General features: G+C 40.0%; 1 protein-coding gene across 8 annotated transcripts in view; it reads left to right on the top strand.

Moving 5' to 3' along the window:
* The first annotated feature begins 6,036 nt into the window (after positions 1 to 6,036).
* CRPPA (CDP-L-ribitol pyrophosphorylase A) overlaps positions 6,037 to 20,598 on the top strand; it is a 126,091-nt gene continuing 111,529 nt past the window's right edge. Inside the window, exons 1-3 of one of the 8 annotated variants that reach the window (XM_085567523.1) lie at positions 6,173 to 6,309; positions 7,674 to 7,832; positions 13,108 to 13,387. In XM_085567523.1, the coding sequence (XP_085423649.1) occupies positions 13,163 to 13,387 (225 nt within the window). In that variant the 5' untranslated portion in view covers positions 6,173 to 6,309; positions 7,674 to 7,832; positions 13,108 to 13,162. Of the gene's footprint in view, positions 6,310 to 6,406; positions 7,833 to 13,107; positions 13,388 to 20,598 lie in introns of those variants that run through there. The other 7 variants (XM_085567485.1, XM_085567504.1, XM_085567508.1 and 4 more) reach the window with 7 other exon arrangements.

Raw genomic sequence — 20,598 nt, 5'->3', positions numbered from 1 at the left:
TAGCACTTGCACAGCACACAAGCAAGACACTTCTTCTGTGTATCAAGTATTCATAGAAGAAATTTAGCTACCAAAACCATGTAAAACAATCTCAAAGGGGTTTGCACATATAAACTACACAGGACACAAGAAGTTAAATGCAATGAATGTTTTTCAACATACTTACAATGACATGCAAGCATGAAAACACTCCTCTGTATTCAAAAACCACATTTCTCTTACATTTCTAGCATTAATATTCTCTATTTGCACTTCAGCTATTAAAAAATATATTTTGTAGATTTGCCTATGAAGGAAATAGCACTCAGAATTACCCTTAGGGATCTGATCTATAGGTGGCTCTACACACACTGTATATAAGGCATATAAGCAGTCTTTGATATTTGATAGTCAACATTCACATCATTTAAGTTATGCATGTGTGTAACTCCCTTGCTGTACATGCTGTTTTGATCTTGGTTCCAAATACCAATAGGAGCAAATCAATAGCACAACACTTTATCTAAGTATTCCACACATCTACAGCATCTTTCATCAAAGAATCTCAGACCAAGAAAAAACCCTTTGCAGTCATATTTGTAAAAATACAAATATAAATATATGTTAATGTAAAATAAGATAAGATTTCCCCAAAGGTGCTAAATATTTGGAAAGAAAATATTTTTGCCCTTTTCAACATTGCCCCATCTATTATACTGCCTCAAGCTCTATGTTCCCTATGACACTATATTGACTTGGAAACCACTGTTGCCCAGAGCAAATACTTCAAGGCAGCTGCTGTGCAATGAAGATTGAAATAGCAAAAATGTAAATCAGTCTAAAAGGACCATGTGGAGGGCTGATCAGCCCTCAGACTCAGACAACAACTAGAAAATTGTGAAGAGAAGAAAATAAAATTGGCACATGGTTATTTTTTCTAGTGATAATCAGAACTGAAATAAAATACCTGGAAAAATATAAGCATGCTTTCCATGAAACCTAAGACTTCTTGTGAAAATTGCTACAAATAGCAACAGACATGAAAGATAAAAACTGAAATTCTATCCTATGGGGGGCTTCTTAATCTCTTTCGATAGGCAAGGAGCCCGTGTCTATTTCTGTAAACAGTGACTTCTATCATTTGAGACAATTATTGGTGACTTCAAGAGAGCCAAGAATGCTTTTTCTTCTTGAACAAAAAAATCTGTTTAAAGGGAACTGGCATTCCACGTCCTTCCATACAGCTCTGGATGTTCATTTTATGGCTTGCCACCACTGAAGTAAAAACTTATATATCTGGATAAAATTAGTGAAATACAATCCTGCAAACACAAGGTTCTGGTTAAAGGCCTTAACAACTGCTCAGAATGCTACAGATACCATGTTGGCTTCAAGAAGGGCTCTCAGATTTGTAATATTTTTAACTTTATGTTGTCTTTTACAGATCTTGTACCTCCACAGTATATTGTGGGGGTTTTGTAATTTTGCTTTTACAATTTGCTTTAACTTGCAAAATATTCTTCAATTGCATGCATTTCCCTTTAAAACACTAGTGAACCTTGATGCTTGTCAGTAAAAGGCAAATTTGTCTTATTTTGCCTGCATTAAAAATAAAATGCTTCAAGAATTTTGAAAAAAAGGACAATTTCTCAGCTATACCCCATCTACAGAAGATTAACTGCAATTTTAAGTTAAGGAATTTTATTCTTTCACAAATTTTTCCACAAAAGATTTTCAGAATGATATCTACCATTCTCATAACTTAATGTTCTCTAAAAATCCTATTATGGGTTTCAGTCATAGAAACAGATGAATTTTTCCTCCAGCAGTGAAATTGTCAGGTGCATTTCACTACTGTAATTTTATTCCAATTTGTACATATCTTCTTTCTTCAATAAAAAAGGAAAAAAAACAAACCACTTTTCTTTTCAAACATATGATTGGCATATTTACTGCATAATTGCAAACTACAACTGTGGTTTCAGATGTTATACCCCTGCACAGAAATGATAGATTAGCCTGCTTTTACTTGCTTTGAGGTAAATGCTGCCTCTGTCCCTTTTTATCCAGAAAAAAACTGCAAAATTGTTCTTCCAACATGTGTGAATTTACATTTTACTCACTTCCAATGTTTATGTATGAGCATGCATATATATGCACAGCAACTAAAATACTATATTGATTAAATACAAAATGTATAATGGAATGGAACTGAAGATAAATTATATAGTCACAAAGTTTAGCTGCAATCACAAAGTGTTTCACTGCATGTTATTAAAAAATGAATATTAAAAAAATGTAAACACCCAAATCCTAGTTTTCTTGACTCATGGTAAAACATAATATAAATATATAAGAATGTGAAATATGCTCTTCCTTCCATATCATTGTCTAAGAAAACAAAAAAAAAGGGAGAAATAGCAGTAACAAATTCAGTATAACCAAGATGCTGAGAATCTGATGGGCTTCTGGAAAAATTACCAGGGGCTATCAACACAAGTCAAGAATCTTTTGACTCCATAGGGACTGTGGAAAGCATGAGAACTTCTGAAACATTTCATGTTCAAGTGCAGCCAAAAGCAGCTTCAAAGTGCTTTTAGGATTGTAACATCTCACCATGATATACAACGGATATGATGACACTGAAGTCTGCATCCACCCGAGTCCATCCATCAAATATAATTTATTCTGGATTGATCAAGTGTAAAATCCCTAGCATAGTAAGGGAAATGGACTTCACAGCAAGAACAGAACCAAAAATTGGCACATGTTCCTTCACAGAAGAGTTAATAACAATGAACGAGTTTAAATGGGGAAACACTGTCTGGACAAGAAAGAAGGTACTGGGCACAACAGATTGTGGGTGTAGGTGAAGACATACAAAACCACAATGTCAAGAAGGAAGGGGAAAATAGTTCTGAAGGCTATTATGGTGTTGGGAATGTCTTACCTATCCTCAAAACTCATGTGCAGTGTGATTAGCCATGGAACTAAAAAGAACTTATTTTGTTCCTTATAGAAAGGCAAACAAGAGGTGGGGTACTTATGAATGACTGCATGAAGGCCTGAGACTGGATTTCAGAATATGTTACACTGAAAAAAACAGAAAAATGGAAATGCTGCAGAATAAGCTGCCATTAATCCATTTGTGTAGAACTGCTGCAAGAAAAGATCAGAATCTAAGATGATTGTGGATATTAGAGGTGCCTAGCTTAAGAAGAAAATTATTTTTGGGCATCTAATAATAATGAAGTGATGCTGACTCACAGTACAAACTTGGAAGTCCTGTAAAGAGACAACAGACAAATATATGTCATCAAGAGACAACAGACAAATATATGTCTTTAGTCATTAGGTAATGAAATACTTTCCAAGAAAAGAAAATAAAAGACCTGCTAAAACGAGCATTAACAGTTTAATATAGTTGCTGAGCCAATAGATTAAAAAAAAAAATTCCACATGCTAAACTGTTCTGAAGACAACGAAACCAACACTTGTTGGGAGGAAGGCAGTTCAATTTCTAGCTAATTCCTTCTCTGGTGAAAAGTCTCCATTCCAAAAGCTTGACACCTCTGTGTGTAAGGTGTCTGTGCTGTGCATGACTTTCCTGCTACAGCAGGTATCAAGAATACCTGTGGAATCTTGCCTTTGCTAGGAGGGATCACTTCAGTCCTATTGTATGACTCCTACTTATGATGCTTCTGCAAGCCTGTATGATCATTTTAGACCAGAACACAGCTGGCACTGGCAAAGCAGCCCAGCTGGAACATAAACTTTCATGCTTATTCCTCAGAAAGGTCTCTGTATGTGTTTTTCTTAGGTTTCTCTTAACACAACTAAGAGAAACCTGAAAAGCTGTAAATAAGCTATCTTCTTCAGTGGTGTGTCTTTAATTTGATATTTGTTCAAATATCTGTTCCCCCCCATCCCTAATCTCCACCTCTCCCCAGTTGTCAATCTTCCCTAGCTCTTCCCTAACCCCCTCATCTCCAAGTTGTCAATCCTCCCTTTCCCTATCCCTTTCCCTAGAACCTTCTCTGTCATTCCTCCTAGCCCCTTCCTCTGCTTCCAGAGCATTCCCTGTCTATTTAGTGAGGCTTGAAACCCTATTGCTTATTTTGTGTTATTCCACTCCCCTGCTTCCCCTGATAGGTTTGTGATATGTTAGTTCTGCCATAAACTCCTCCCTGCTACTCCCTTATTGGTTGCTGTTCCTACACCAGTCTTCCTGAGTTCTTGTATAAAAACTTTACCCCCCCTCCCAAGGGGGTCTTGGGGCTCACTGAATAAAACCATCCTGTTCACCCCCAAGTCCCGTGTCGCCTCCGTCTGTTCCCGCACCACCGACTGGGACAGCAGAGTTCATGGGGGAGCGGCCGCCCGTTCTCTTCCCTCGCTGCCCAGCACGCCTTCCGCTCGGGGTATCGCGGTGAGAGGAGGGCAACTGCGATACAACAATCTTCCCAAAGATATAAAGACATTTTGCAGACTCTAAAGATTTTGATAATTTTAGGATAGCCTCCATAGACTGTATTTTTCCTAAAATAACGCCAAAGAGGCAAGGGCCAGGCCCCTGAGTACCCAAACCTTCATGCTTGGATGACTGAGTTAGGGAGTCCAACTTGTCAAGTACAAACACAGCTCTTCCACTAGAAAGAGCTGCTATGAAAAAGCTGGAAGCAGCCCTCTTCTCAACCCTGTTTTCCTTGTTTTGCTTTGGGAGCTACTTTTAAGCAGTCTTTACTGTTGATCTCCTATGTCTGCACCTGGTCTGATGCCTTCCTGACCTTGACCCGCACTCACTGGCTCAGCTTCCTGGTTTGCCCTGGCACCTGCCACCTCGCTAAGATCTTGATAGGTGATCACCAGGCTGTGCCTTGGGAATTTTCCAAATGCGTCTGAGCCATCACTGCTTACACCATGAGACGAGCTGGAACATCCCAGATCCTTGCAGTGAATTTACGACCACTGAGTTTTACCTGTGGGTGCTGCTGCATAGTGGCTGAACGTGAGCCAGGCGGCCAAGAAGGCCAATGGCATGTTGGCTTGTATCAGAAGGTGTGTGGTAGTCTTGCTATTCTTGGCAGAGGTGAGGCACCTCTAGAGTGCTGTGTTCAGTTTTGGACCCCTGACTTCAAAAAAGACATTGAGGTGCTGGAGTGAGTCCAGAGAAGGGCAAAGAGGCTGGGGAAGGGTCTGGACCACAAGTCCTGTGAGAAGTGGCTGAGGGAGCTGGGGCTGCTTAGCCTGGAGAAAAGGAGGCTCAGGGGAGGCCCTGTCACTCTGCACACAGCCTGAAAGGAGGTCGGACTCAGGTGGGAATCGGCCTCTTCTCCCAGGTAGCAAGGGACAGAACAGGAAATTGCCTCAAGTTGCACCAGGGGAAGTTTATGTTGGATATTAAAAAAAATATTATTCACTGAAAGGGCTGACATTAAAACAGGCTGCCCAGGAAAGTAGTGGAGTCGCGATCCTGGGAAGTGTTCCAAGGGTGTGTGGATGGATGCAACACTTGGGAAATGTAGTTAAACAGTAAATACGGTCATGCTGTGTTAACGATTTGACTCGATGACTTAAGAGGTCTTCCAATCCTAACAATTCCAATATGACCCTATGCTAATTTCCCCCTCCTCGAATGAAGCGAAACAATCACCACATTTCAGCAGGTGTTCCCAGCCAGCCTCTCGGGCTCTCCGAAGGTCCAGCGTTCCGTCTGCTTTTCCCCCGGCGCCCTGGCGCTGCGTTTCCCGCCCCGCCGAGCGGACCCCGGCCGCGCTCGCTCCCCCCGCGCCCGGCGGGACGGGGCGGGGCGCGGCTCCCCCGCCCCTCAGCGCGGCGCCGCCCCGAGCCCCCGCGCATTTAAAGGGCCCATGGCGGCCGTGCCCGCGCAGCGGCCGTGCCTGCCCGCTGCCGCCGTGCCGCGCTGCCGCCGTGCCGCGCTGCCCCGGCCGCTCCCTCGCCGCGGTCCGGGCGTTCCCGCGGGGCTGCCGGGCCCGGGGCGCTGCTGCGGGGGCTCGCGTAGCGCGGGGGGAGGGCGAGCGGGCGGGCCCGGTGTGCGCCGGGGGCAGGCGAGCGGGCGGGCGCTGGATTCTTTGGATCGCGGACGTCGTGGGCGAATAAAACAGGCGGGCGGGCGGTTGCGCTGTTCCCGCCGCGGGGCCCGGCGGAGATGGAGCCCGGCAGGCGCAGCGCCGCGCCCGGCGGCGTGTCGGTGTCGGCCGTGCTGCCGGCGGGCGGGAGCGGCGAGCGCCTGGGCGGTGCCACCCCCAAGCAGTTCTGCGCCGTGCAGGGGAGGCCGCTCGTCAGCTACGCGGTGCGGGCCATGGAGAGGTAACGAGCCCGGCGCCGCTCGGCTCCCGACCGCGCCCCGCGGGCTCCTGCCGGCCCCGGCCCGTCCCGGAGAGCCGCAGGCGGCCCTGCTGCCCTCCCCTCAGGCCCTGGGCGCCAGGGCGTGTCTGGTTTGCCGTGCGGGGACTCTCCGCTCCCCGCCCGGTCACACCGGGGAGGGAACGGGGTGTCTGGGCCCCTCACCTGGGCGCTTCCCCCACCCCAGCCTGGCTCTAGCGCCGCCATCCCGGCTGGCTCTCTGCCTTCCTTCCGCAGCCCTGTCCATGCTTAGAGGCTGTGCCGCATTCCTTGGCTCTTGGAAATCATGTTTGAGGCCACTCGGCCTCGAAGCTCGAGGGTTTGTGTAGCTGCGGTGGCTGCTTTGGTGAGCTGTGAGCTCACTGCAGCTGTTGGAGACAGACATTGGCCTTTCCATCAGCCCTGAAAAGTTATCTCTTCTGCCACTGGATATGGTCTTTGTAATGTCCAAAAGCATTGAATAATGATCCACTCCTCATGTTGGGATGAATGAACTCACTGATATACAGGACTGCGTTATGATCCACTGATGCCCATGGTAAAACACCTTGCATCAGCAGGAAGTTTGAAGGAAAAATGTTTAAGTTGCTGAACTAGAAGCTGATTGCTTATGTAGTGTGAAGGTGCAAATGTATCTTTTCCATGTTTATGTTGTAGTGATACCTCAAGGAGTAATGGGTAAAAATTGAAAGATGGGAAATTTAGGTTAGGTGTTAGGAAGAAATTCATTACTGTTAGGGTGGTGAGGAGCTGGAACAGGTTTCCCCAGGAGAACCCAGGTAGCCTTCAAGGCTAGGTTGGCTAAGGCCTAGAGCAATCTGGTCTACTGGGAAGTATCACTGCCCATGGCAGAGAGAGTTGGGCTAAATGATCTCTAGGGTGCCTTCCAACCCTTAACATTCTATAATTCTGTGTTGGAGCAAAGGACTAAAGTAATGGGATTTCTTAGCAGCCAGGTTTTCCCTTTCCATAAGGCTGTTGAGTTCTAGGCATGTGACTGACAGTTATATATTATTGTCAAATGTTAGCATAATGTAAGTCTTGGATCTAGTGTCACTTGAAACACAGCAGGTTGGAGCAGAATGTCAAGGGGAATTCTGGATGTGTTGCAGTAACCTGTAGGAAAACAAACCTTTATATTTTTAGAAAGAATAAATGAGGAGTGGAGATTAGTGAAAGAAATAAAATTGCCAACATCTCCCAATGTTTTTAACACATTGTACAAAATTATGACTCTTTTTCCGTTCCCACCCAGGGAGGCTTCCCTCAGGTCACTTGTTACTTTATGAAAGAAATACTGCTTATTTTCTTTATTTAATTTTCAACAGAAGCCAGTTGCAAAGCTAAACACATCAGTAAGCAAAGCATCCAATCCAAAGCTTGCCATAGCTGTAATTCCTGCCAAAATGTCATGGGAATCTACAGAGATGAATTATATCCTCACTCAGTGTATTGGAGACCTGGAAAAGAGAACAGAGTGAGGTTTGGTAAGGAAGTGTTATGCCTCTAAAAAAAAAAAAATTCTTTATTTTTACTGCCAGTAAGCTCTGAGAAAATAGCTGTACTTTGAGCACCAGTATTGTATTTGTCACAAAGATGCAAAAAATTAGGTTGATTTCTTGTGCAGTTCAGCCAAGTTGATTGTGACAGTAACAACTTGGTGCTTTTGCTTAGGAGCTCAATAACCCTGCCAGTGCTCTGTCAGGCAGAGCTTCCTGCCACCTCTTCTGACTTGGAGTGTTGATTGGTATAGATGCGTATGAGGAGCTGGGAACAGATGTACTCCAAAGCTTGGGATGGCTATCGTTTCCATCTCAACACTTTTACTTCTGGCTCTGAAACTGTGAAGGATGTACCTTGCTCTTTCTTTGTGCCTATGTAAGCATAAGCATGTAATATTGAGGAACTGCAGTTTATCACATAATCTACCCAAAAATGGCAAATTTTGTGTTTAGCTTGATGCTTTATCTTATGTCTGATGTTTACCTGATGTAACTGAATGGGTCATTGACTCATTTACCCTGTAATAACTTCTGTTGAACTGGACATCTTGGCTGGTGTGACTATTTTGGAGCTTTTTTAAATCTAGAAAAAAGGTAGCAGTGTATAGACAAAAATACATGAGCAGTTCAAGGCTGTGCAGCTGCTCTGCAAATGCTTTTTGAAGATCAGCAGAAGATTTTTGTGCTGTTCAGCTGAAAGTAGTGAGACTCTTAAATATCAATGTGGAAAAATGGGCAGATGAGACAAGAGCAGACATGAATGAATAAGCAGTGCATCCTATTGTATAGATTAACAGCATATAGAACACTGGCCTGCCATTGATAATCACAGGTGATACTCTGAGGAAGAGGAGATTAACAAAACTAGGGTAAGGAGAAATTGTTGGTTTTAATTGCCACTGCAGTGGCTCTGATAGGAAGGTCTAAGGTCTTCAGGCTAAAATTAAAGCATGTTAGAAACATTAAATGTCTCTTTTTTTCCATTGAATTTGTTCCAGCTTTAGTTGAACTATGCAAGGCTTTTGCAACAAGTTCAACTGATTTAGAATGGCATTCCTTGTTTTTGCTTCTGTAACAACTACCAGAGTTTTCCCTTTATTTGATTTCTTTTTGGTGTAAGGAGGTTTGTTAGAATAGAACCTTTTCAATTCTTTTTCTGATGCAGGGAGGAATCTTAGCTCTGTATGCACATGTGCATGCATATTTTACTGATCTATCGAGAGGAAAACAAACTAAGGTAAAGACTGATTTTAAAATAGTTTTGGAAAAAATATGCTGCTGCTCTTCTTGCTGTGCTCGTATTTCACCAGTTGTTGCAAGTACAATAACTGGTTATAAAAGAGGAAAGCAGAGTTGATATCTTCACTGTCAGAATTAAAATTTTCCATAAAGGTTTCAGAGAGCTTTGTTTTCTTTATTGTAGTATCCTAAAATGGGGTGGTCTCTTAAAATCCCCTGGGGAAGCTCTCAAAGGAGCACCTCTTTGGAAGTGTCTTGCATAGTTATTTGCCAGGTATATTTTTCCATTGACTGATGCATATTCACTGGCTCTATAGGTCACACAATTACAGTTTCATTTCTACTCTGATACTACTTTTTGTCCAGTTGTCATTAGCTATTTTTTAAATAACTTATGAGCAAAAAATACTTACAGAAAATTTTATGGAGGTATCTTTTTTATCATGTCTTACTCATAAGGAGCATTTTATTTCTGTAAAAATTTGAGTGGTTTCTGTACATGAGATCCTCCAAACTTTCTTAATATATTGTAAAAGCTTCCTGCTACCATTTTTGTACTGTAAGAGATACATTTGTATTAATATGTTTTTCCATATATCAATAAATGAATAACAAAGCTTTTATGGAGCAAAAGGAAGTTACACTTGCATTCAGCAAATGGATTTTGTTCTTGATGCTTTTTGTTCTCATTTGGTTTTTAATAAGGTTAGCAAAAGTAATATTATGATTTATCTTGCACCTCTGAAAGTTTGTGATGGTGAAAGATCCTGTCTAACACTGCTAAAGCCATCTTGGCAGTGACTCTGGTTCTAGCCTTGTTTTGCTGGTATCAGTAGGTGATATTGAATAGTTTTTTAGTGGCAGAGTAAGAGTTGCAAGAGATTGAATGTGGGTATTTGAGCCTTATATCAAATTTCAGTACTGGTTTCTGTGTGAGTCAAGTGGTGGAGGGTTAAATCTGGGTGACATTTGTACCTCAGCATGCCATTTAGGTGATGCAGTTTCCAAGTGGGATTGTTTCATTTCCTCTGCAGCTTGTGTTTTGAAGGAATAGCTTAATCTGTTGCAGAGTTAATGAGTTCCCTACTTTCAGTTCTAGCTCAGCTACTGTGTTTGCACTTCTGTTTGAAATTTACTGGAACAATTCTATATTTTCCTAGGCAGCAAGTCTATAGGTAGGTGATGATGAGGAGGATAGCTGCAAGAAAGGAACATATAGTCCTTTCTGCCTCATTGTTTGCTTCCTGCTAGTGTTGTGGTCCTCCCAAGGCAGTTGTAAAGTGATTGTAAATGGGCATATGGTCAGACTTGATTTTCCACTTTGGAACCACAGCGTGTGTTGTATGGAAGCATTAAAGTTGTGTGTTGTTAAAGCACATTGGAGGTACAGCATTGTGATCTTTTTCATGGGTCATGATGATTCTTTCTGAAGCTTGATCCAATATTACAATTATGAAATTGAAGTGGTGCTTGAAATGGTGTTTTTAAACTGGATTTGAGCAGTAGACTGGAAAATCCAGTAAACTGGAATCTACACAATCCTGAGTAGATTATTATTTTAGTATGAAATCTTTCCAAAGAAAAAGATGTGATAAATTAAGGGAGGGGGGAAAGATTAATTTATTGCCAGATTGAGTGTATACTACTTCTTTCTACTTCTTTAAAATATTTTGCAACGTTTCCATACGCAGATCTTCAGAAGAGTAATGCACAGCTCTCATTCATTAAAATTTGTAGCATACTTTACTGGATTAGTACTTTTCATGAGTTTTAGTGGGACAAACCCTTAGCTGTTCTGTATGTAATCAATCTGAGGAATACCTTTATGCTCTTATATGAATATGTTGCATCTCTAAATTTCAGCTGTAATTATAGGACATGGGTCCAGAATGAGTTTAAGGAGTAAACTCATTTGTAAACTCAAGTTTACAAATGTGTTTATGCAGACACAGGGTGGAGCTGTGACCGCATCCTGTCACTTTTTGGTGTATTGTACCACTGGAGGCCTTGAGCCATTCCACCCCCTCTGTGCAGAGATTTGTCACAGGCTGGCCAGTACTTCTCCTCCGTGCTTCTCAGAAGATGCTGTGTGCTACCCAGTTGCCTCATAGTCTGTTTCCTTCGACTCTAGAAAGGGCAATGTCAGTGCTCTTCTGACACAGTTACAGCAACTGTGCAGTTTCTGAGTACTGTGTAAGGCTACTGTCTTTCTGCAAGTTCTTGTTCCCATTTAGTGTGAAACAGCTCTTTCTGAATTTTGCTTTCTTAAATGACTGACTCTCAGTATTTAAAAAGAACTGAGATGAATCCAGTTAGTTTGCCCTAGTTCCAAATTGAAGTCATGCAGAAGTGCTACATTTTGTAATTAAATATAAGAGTATGCCAGAAATCATATGAGAGATTTTTGAACCTTTTGATGGACCTGTAGTGAGTGACAAGTTGAAATGAAACTTGAAGCCACATTACTTCAGATTTTACATTTGAGTAACTTCAGTGCTTAAGGAATACTGAGAATGTGTTGGTTTGGCTATATTTTCTGCCTTTGCTAATAGTAAAATGGACATAAGGACAAGTATTTTTTTTCTGAAGAATGATAACAGCACTTTATTTAATTTTAAATAGTTATTTTATGATTCCTTGAAATAGTTTTCCATGGAGTATTATTAATTGTAACTCCCACCCCCCCATTAATAAGATGGAAGATGCTCTATTGTTTCACATAATTCTATGCAACTGGTTTGTAACACAGATTAATTTTTCTTTTGAAGTAAGTATAGTTCCCAGGCAATGCCTTCTCATGTGTCATTGTAGAAATCAGGATCTTGAGCCTGTGTATTTCTGAACCGTCAATTTCATACTCTTATTTTTCTAACTGCAAATATTTAGTTCTTAGTACCTTCATTCTTCTTGTGACTGCAGTATTAGTTCCAGTAGCTTTACTAGATTTAGTTGAGACAGTGTATTGTAGTTCTCTCTCCCTAGTTAGGTGTGCAAGCTACACATGGGTAATTTTAACATAGTAATTATTTTTTAATCACTGCTCATCTGTGACTTTCTTGTCTGATGTGCTAAAACGCTCTTCTGCCATCCGTGGAAACACAGAAAGGGAACACAATTACTTTTTTAATGTTCTCTACATAGGTATTTAGAAAATAAGTAACTACAATGGATTTGAATTATGTTATTTCTGTTGTTTTGAAGTACAGTATGCCACATATGACTAGAATTTGTATTCCTAGATACTTTGATAGAAGTATGATTTCAACCTAGCTTCAATAATAGTCTGTGGGTCATTCACTTCTCCCCACACAACCCCTCAGTTCTAGAGCAAGACTGATACCAACAGTAGAATCTTGGAGATCTCTAAAAATGTATTTTTGATATGGTATTACTAACTAGCACAGCTATGTTTTTACATTTTTATAGCTTCCTAGATCAGAAACCTTTGTGTTTATAAATATGTATTTTTTTCAAACTACCGGTGTAATGTTTCTTGTTAATATTAAAGTACTACAGTTTTCATTCATTACCATTCTGTCAATTACTGCTAATGCCTGTCTTGATAGTGATCTTTGTTTCAGACTTTCTTGATTGTCTTACTCCCTTGTACACCATGTGCTTCACTAGAACATGGAGTATTCCAGGCCACAGGATTTACCAGTTTGTTAGATACTGATTAGCAAACTGTACCTGTTTGATTTAGAAGTTCTGTTTGAAGTTAGGAATGGTGCTGGAGTAACAAATGTTTTCAAGATTTTTGAAGAGTTACCAGAATGTGCCCCTCTGCAAAGTGGTTGTTGGAAGCAAGTCTCTTCCCAGAATTCCAGTATCATTGGTATAAATCTTGTTATAGCTCTTGCTTAAGGAGTGGAGTACAAAAACATGGATTTGGTTATATTGAGAGGTGCTTTATTTAGCCATCTTGATTTTTTTGTTGTTATGAATTTCTTTTTTTTGTATATCTCTACTTTTATTTAGTCATTCATGTCTACTTTTTCTGGTTTTGTACTGATTTTTCTAGGATAAGTTGGATATCTGACATTATTGTGGTGGTCTCTCCTGAAAATATTGAAACAATGAAGACTATCATTGAAAAATATGGCCACAAAAGAGTTACAGTAGTAGAAGGTGGAATAACTCGTCACCGGTCAATATTCAATGGACTGAAAGTGTTTGCAGAGAATGAATTTTCCAGCCATTTGGTCCAGAAGCCAGACGTAGTGATTATCCATGATGCAGTGAGGCCTTTTGTTGAAGAAGATATTGTTTCAAAAGTGGTTATGGCTGCTAAAGAACATGGGGTATGTACTATACAGCAATGGAACTCTGTAATGTGCTTTATACTGTACAGCTTAAAATTGTGATTGATAAATCAGGAATTTTCTAGCGATTTTATTAATGTTTGATGGGTTTTTTTAAAGTAGAACAGATACAGATCCCCTATTATGCAGAGAGGTCAGGTGGGGGAGGTTGACATTTTTAAATGCTGTAGGTATTATTCAATACAGGGAATAACTGTTGCCATGGAGATTGTCAGTAAGCAACTGAATCAATCACCAATTTGCTAGTTGAAAGATAGGTTATGTAATGATGGGTTACCTCTTTTTCCATGCAGAATTATCTTCTGTTTACTAATAATAGCCAAAGAATGTGTGTTCTGCATTGGTTGACTTGCAGATTTTGTGCTTTCATCTCAAATTTATATGCTAATCCTGAATAAGCAGAAGAAGAGCTGTCTCTGTGTTAACACTAGTGTTCTAGAACCTGTAAGCATTGCAGACTGCTGGAAAACAGGGTAAGTGGGAAGCCTCCAGCTGTAGGCTGGATATTCTCCTGTTTAACACTGCATCTGAGGACTGAGATTACTCACAGAAACAAAAAAAAAGTCTGAGAAAGTAAGTGATGTATGAAGGGGAAGAGTTGGTAAGAAGTTGTGTTATGCAAGGAGATAGGAGAGGCATGGACTAGCAACAAGAGGAACTGTTAGATGAACTGCCTAAGTCAGAGATGTAAGAAGTTATGACTTAGCCACAGGCTTGTTTGCAAAATTTGCTATATTTAATTTGTTCTTGAATTCTTCATTAATGAGTTGCATAATGCTTCCCTGCTTCAAGTACATGGTTTGAGGTAGAAGTCATTAGTGACAGGAGATTGTTTGGGTACTAGAAAACTAGGAAAATGTACCACTGCTTGTCTTCTCCAGAAAATGTGGTAAAAGATAATGAACAGGTGGGTAACAATTTTGACAGTGGAATAATTCATTCAGAGAATGAACTACAGTGTTTTCTTAGTGCTCCTATGCCTTCATAGAATATATAGCTTTTTAAAATATTAATTATTGATGCCTTAAGCATCATTATGAAAATCAAATTACATCAAGTCTCTCAGAACCTTATGTTGCAAATCTAATATATTGAGCCTCTTCTTAGTAGGCCTGTAGTTTTTTAGATAGCCTAATAAGAAATGGCAATAAAAGAGAAACTCAGCCCTATAGTTTTCTAGTGATCTAGAACATAGATTTCCAATTATTAGAACTTAAACTCTGTTAGGTCAAAAATATTTTTAAAATTCTTTCTCATACAGCACAAAATAGCATTTCAGAATTGATTTTCTGCCAAAGGCTTTCAAATAATTCCTCTTTGTAAATCAGTTTTAAATGTGCTTCTTTGAGAGTGGTACAAGAATGGAGTTAATTGTACTGGTTTTGGGTTGAAATGAGAATAACTTTTATTAATGTGTTTGTGTTGTCTTTGAATGTTAAGATATATCTCATTTGAATTTAACTTGTTCAATTTTTCTTGAAAGCTTTGTGATTTTAATATAATATTTTCTCCTGGTTTTCTTTTTAATTGAATGTAATGTATTTCAAGTAAAAAACTAGGGGGAATCAAGGCAGTCTCTGTGGACCTTCTCAAGTGAGTGTATTCTAGTTCATCTGAACTTCTGACCGGTAAATATTTCCTAACCTGGATCACTGAAGTATCATTTGATCTCGGAAAGGTGATTGTGTACATGTGTAATAGTCTATTCCATTGCATAACATTTGTCTGAAATGTGTGTGTTGGCTGAGATCCACTGGCTTCAGCAAGGCTGGGCCATCAGAGAGATGTGTGCTCAAAGTCTCTAAAAGCTAGATGCTATAATATTGAAAAAGTAATAAAAAAGTAATTGAATTAAGGAACATTTTGTGTAACAAACTGGAAAACCATCTTCCCAGAGACAGGTGGCTATTTCCGCTTGAGAACTACAGAATTCTGAAGAACTAAATGGAAAGCTGTGACTTTCTCAAAACTGGTATGCATGGTTTTGAATATCAGAAAAAAATTGATTGAGGGCAGCTATCATATTTAGTTCTCCTATGGTCAAATTCTTTGCATATCTAAAAGGATGTCAGTTCTTCAATCTTTCAGTACAAAAAGTAATTACTTCCTCTTGCATTATGTAGAAAGGTACAAAACCTGGCAGAAACATCATATTAAATGACTTGTGTTAATAGGGGTAATGCTGTATTGTTATATGTCTGCATACCATATAGATAACGTAATTATGAGAAGCTTTAATGTTCTTTAAAATGGCAATTGATCAAGTAAGTTATTCACTTCTAGCTGCCAATTGTCAGACAACTAAACTGCTTTATTACACTTACTAATCAGTTTGTTATTTGCCTGTGGGAATAAAAATGTGTACCTTAACCAGAACTAATAAATTACGCCTTAAACCCCCCAAACAACTTCTTGATTATGTCAAAATATTACTTTGTAACCAATTAAATTCCATTTATGTTTTTGGGGTAATTTTGTAATTAAAATTATATGTTTCTAGAAACAAATTCTTTGCAGCCAGTTGGGAAAAGTGGAAGCTTCAGAAGGCATCAGTCCAAAGCCTCTAGCAATATCTCATTGCCAACATTGCATTTTAAACAACATAACTAAAATGAAAAATGCTTACATGAAAAAGAAATTGGGACGGTGGGGGGGAGCTTGTCAGTTCTGCTATTGAGAGTTTACAAAAAGTAGGCACATCCAAAGATTTTTTTTTCTCTAATTAACATAAACTAGATTTGAAAGTACAGTATTTTATGTTGGAAGGACTAAGTCAAAATAGCACTCTTAAAAGCTGGTTTCTGGAAGCTGTCTAGCATCATTAGTTTATTCTGAGCTTTAGCAAGGACCTGAACAAAGCTTACATGTCAATACAGCTGTACAGTGCCACTCAGTCTCGTGAACTCCTACTCAGAGGCAGTCGGTCAAAATAATGCCCTAAACAGAAAACACTACATGTTGTGCTCAGTCTGTTCCTTTCGTGGTGCCATTATCACTCTTGCTGGAGCAGAAAACAGGGACCCATGTGGATCCTGTTTCACCCACTGATTTTGCTATCTACGGTTGCTGAGTTACATTAGCAAAACCTTGGGGGGTGGCAAACCAAAAACCGCCTCTTTTTCTTCACTGACAGTAAAGGAAGATTTGGGTGGATAAATAAGATGATATGGTGTGGTGTACTTGGATGGGGACAGAATGCTGGAGTGGTTCTGCCCCCTCTGACCTTTCTTTGTACTTTTGTTCTTGGATCTTTTTGTTTTCTTATCTCCTCTGGTTTATAATATATAGACTATTTTACACATGGTCTTTGTCCTCTTTGTTATAGTCAAAGACTGATTTTAGCCAGCTGTAAAGGCTGCATTAGTGGCAAGATTGTTTTTGATTCATATTTATACACTGGGCCATCTGAAGTTATTATCTGCCTGTATTCTCAGAAGTTCTGCTTCCACTGTATGCTTGGTGCTTTGCAGGACTCTCACTCCTGTCCTGTCAGACCCCTGTGCAAAAATAGAATCAAGATCTGATGACACATTATTATTACCATCTTGACATTAATGGAATGAGTTTTGTACTTTAGAAGAGTGACTAATGGCAGTGTAATAATAATTATTAATGAATGGTAGGGGTGTTACTCATCAATTTAAGAATAAAATAACATTTTAAGACCTACATGCACTTAGCCTACTAAGGCACATGGAGGACAGGGAGGGGATTAGAGAGTGCCATTATGGCTTTACCAAGGGCAAGTCCTGCTCAACCAACCTAGTGGCCTTCTATGATGGAATGACTACATCAGTAGTGACACAAGGAAGAGCTATGGATTGCCTCTCTGGTCTTCCCTAAGGCCTTTGACACAGTCATCCACAATCTCCTTCTCTCTAAACTGGAGGAAAAAGGATTTGATGGGTGGACTGTTCGGTGGAGGAGGAATTGGTTGGATGGCTGCATTGAGAGGGTAATGATTAACACCTCAATGTCCAGCTGGAGATCAGTGATAAGTGGTGTCCCTCAGGGGTCCATACTGGGACCAGTACTCTTTATTACCTTCATAATTGATGCAGATGCATTTGGATCAGAGGTACCTTGAGCAAATATATAGATGACATCAAGGTGAGTGGTGTGGTTGATATGCCCGAGGGGTGGATGCCATGCACAGGGACCTGGACAAGCTCAAGCAGTGTTCCTTTGTGAACACTGAGGTTCAACATGGCCAAGTGCAAGCTCCTGTATCAGTAAAGGCTGGAGAATGAAGGGATTGAGAGGGCACTTCAGAAAAGTGGGTACTTGTAGATGGAAAGCTGGTTATGAGCTGACAGTATGTATTTACAGCCAGCAAGTCAACGGTGTTCTGGGCCAGGAGAGTTGCAGCCAGCAGGTTCAGGGATGTATTTATGTCCCTCTACCCAACTTTCATGGGAGCCCACCTGGCGTACTGCATCTGGCTCTGGGGCCCTCAACACAAGAACGATGTTGACGTATGGGAGCAGGTCCAGCAGAGGGCCACAGAAATGATCAGATGGATTGAACATCTACGATGAAAGGCTGAGTGAGTTAAGGTAGATTAGCCTGGACAAGAGAGCTCCAGAGAGACTTTATTGTGGCCCCTCAGTATCTGAAGGTGGTTTATATGAAAGATGGTGAAAAACCTTTTAGCAGGGTCTGTTGAAGTAGGACAAGTGGTAATGATTTTAAACTAAAAAAGAGTATATTCAGACTAGATAGAGACAAATATTTTTTTACAGTGGGGATGGTGAAACACAAAAGAACACTAAAGAAATTATGGATGCCCCATTCCTTTAAACAGACAATGTCCAGTTGAGCAAGGCTGAGCAACTTGATCTCACTCAGAGTTTAAGACATCTGTGCTCATTGCAGCAGGGTTGGACTACGTGACTTGAACATCCCAGGCAACCCAAACTATTTTATGATTCTACATTATTGTAAAGATTAGGAGCTCCTTAGCAGCCCTGAATGTGTGAAGCAATGAAGGGTGGTTTTGCTGTTGTAGAAAAAACAGGAATATAATGCATTTTCCCCTTTTAACGGATAACTATTGAAAGCATAGTGATGTTTCCATAGCTTATGGCATTTTTGGTCCTGTAGAAATGAAAACCTACTCAGCCAAGTTGTTAATTGTTTCCCGTGTTGAATGGAGAACTAATGCATTGTTAGTAAATACTTGTAGTTTTAGTCCCAACAAGATGCAATGTTTGATGGTGGGAGAGCATTGGTAGGGAAAAAACAGCTCTGTCATTTCCCAGTCTCAATTTAAGTGCTTTAGGTGATTCATCACATTTATTGTGAAGGATGCAACTCACCTAACTGAAATACATAAATCACAGACACATACTCAAATTACAATCTTCCTTTTATCTTGGTATCATTTGTGTGTTGTACTAATAGAATCCATAACCAGTATTTTTAAAAAGGTGGCTTTAATTTTCTGGAAGTCTACACAAATTATTTTTTCCTTCCCTCCCTCCCTCCCTCCCTCCCTCCCTCCCTCCCTCCCTCCCTCCCTCCCTCCCTCCCTCCCTTTTTAAATTTTTTTATGATAAGTTTAGTTTATTCTGAAAATAAATTCTGAGCATAGTTTTCTGTACTTAAGTGCTTGTTAGGGTAATTTTTATGCAATGTCTATAAAATGTACCCGCTTTAAATTTAGAGAAGCAACATATATAGTAGTGCTGTTTATTTGAGGCTAGTTAAAATATATATGTTTTATCTGAGAAAAAAATATTACATTTGGGAAATGAAGCAGCCTTCAGCAAAGATAAGTCTGTTTAGTCTCAGATTCCTCCTTTGTGCAGCAGATAAAAGGTTTAAATAATCGTTCCTTAAAATAAGGGAAATCTTGTCTTGTCCAGCATGTGTGAGAAACTGAATAAAGGCCCTGGATTATTCTAGCACCTCCTACATGCCTGGATGTTGAAGAGGTTCTTTATCATACCTCTCTGACTAAAGACTAGGCATGTCAATTTTACTCCTTTTCACCAAATATTGCATTGAAAAGAAAGATAGTATCTGAGTTTTGAAGCAGAAATATTCCCAGCTGTATTTTGGCTGAGTTTTTAATCTGAGTGGTTGTGGCAAAGATGACACCAGCCCTTCAGGTTAGGTGAAGCTTCTGAAAGCCAACTTGGCCTGTTTCATATGCTGTACTAGTTTGCTGGACTGGTTCTGTGCTTATCCTCCTGTTTCCAAGAAGTAAGTGGGCTGTAGTACAGAAAGAACTAAAACTGCCCCGAGGAGCCCTGGAGCATGTAGGAGAGAATTCATGAAGTATCAAATCCACACATACATGTATTAAAGTCACTATTTGAGCCAAACTGACATGGTAAGGTGTAGTGATCTATTTATAAAAGCCCTTGATAACAGAAAGTGTTAGATGAAGCCTGTATAGAGAGGTGACTTGAAATTTTGAATTTAATGGCCCGTAAAGGAAAGAAATTTGAGTCCAAGATTTGCTGCAAGGAGAGGCACAGGCAGTTCTGAGAGAAGCAGCTGAGCAAGTTCATGAGGCAAAGACATTTGATAAGCATGTGCACAGCTTAGGGCACTGTGTGACCACAAACTCTAGTGCCTGTGGAATTTGGTTGCTCAGGACTGTATGCGTGGGAAAAGAGTTATTAATTAAACATTGCAGTTTTGCATTTGGTTGATTAAATTGTGCAAGTCTTCCTACAACACATTGAGACGTTTTTTCTTCTTTATAAAATGATGCAAATCATGTGTTAAATGGTGAGCAGTGGATCAGTAGGCTTCACATCATGATGTTGATTTTGTAATGATGCATGCTGTCTGGAGGTAAAATATTCTTCTTAAAGTATAAACCTCCTAAAAACAATTTCAACTCCTGTAGCAGTTGCATCAAGATTTCTTCTCCACTGAATACAAGCACTAACTTGTTCCTTATATTGATTTACTGTAATATGGAAAACCCTTTGTGGCAGAGTGTATGCTCACTGATTGCCTTTTGCAATGTAAATCAGTATTTGGAGTATGAAAGATGTCTTGCTGACTGTAAGTTGTGCTTCGTTATTTGTTAATGCAAGGTAATGCTGTGCAGTCAAAATAAAATAAACAGTCTTGTTAATTTTAGTGGCAAAAATTATTTGGATTGTGTTTCATAAATTTTTAGAGCAGTTGTTTTGTTTAAATTTTGCCACCTAGATTTTCAGTAAAGCACG

The sequence above is a fragment of the Lonchura striata genome, chromosome 2, assembly GCF_050655825.1.
Source record: "Lonchura striata isolate lonStrDom1 chromosome 2, ASM5065582v1, whole genome shotgun sequence".
Lineage (NCBI taxonomy): Eukaryota > Metazoa > Chordata > Aves > Passeriformes > Estrildidae > Lonchura > Lonchura striata.
This window is presented reverse-complemented; position numbering and strand designations above follow the sequence as displayed.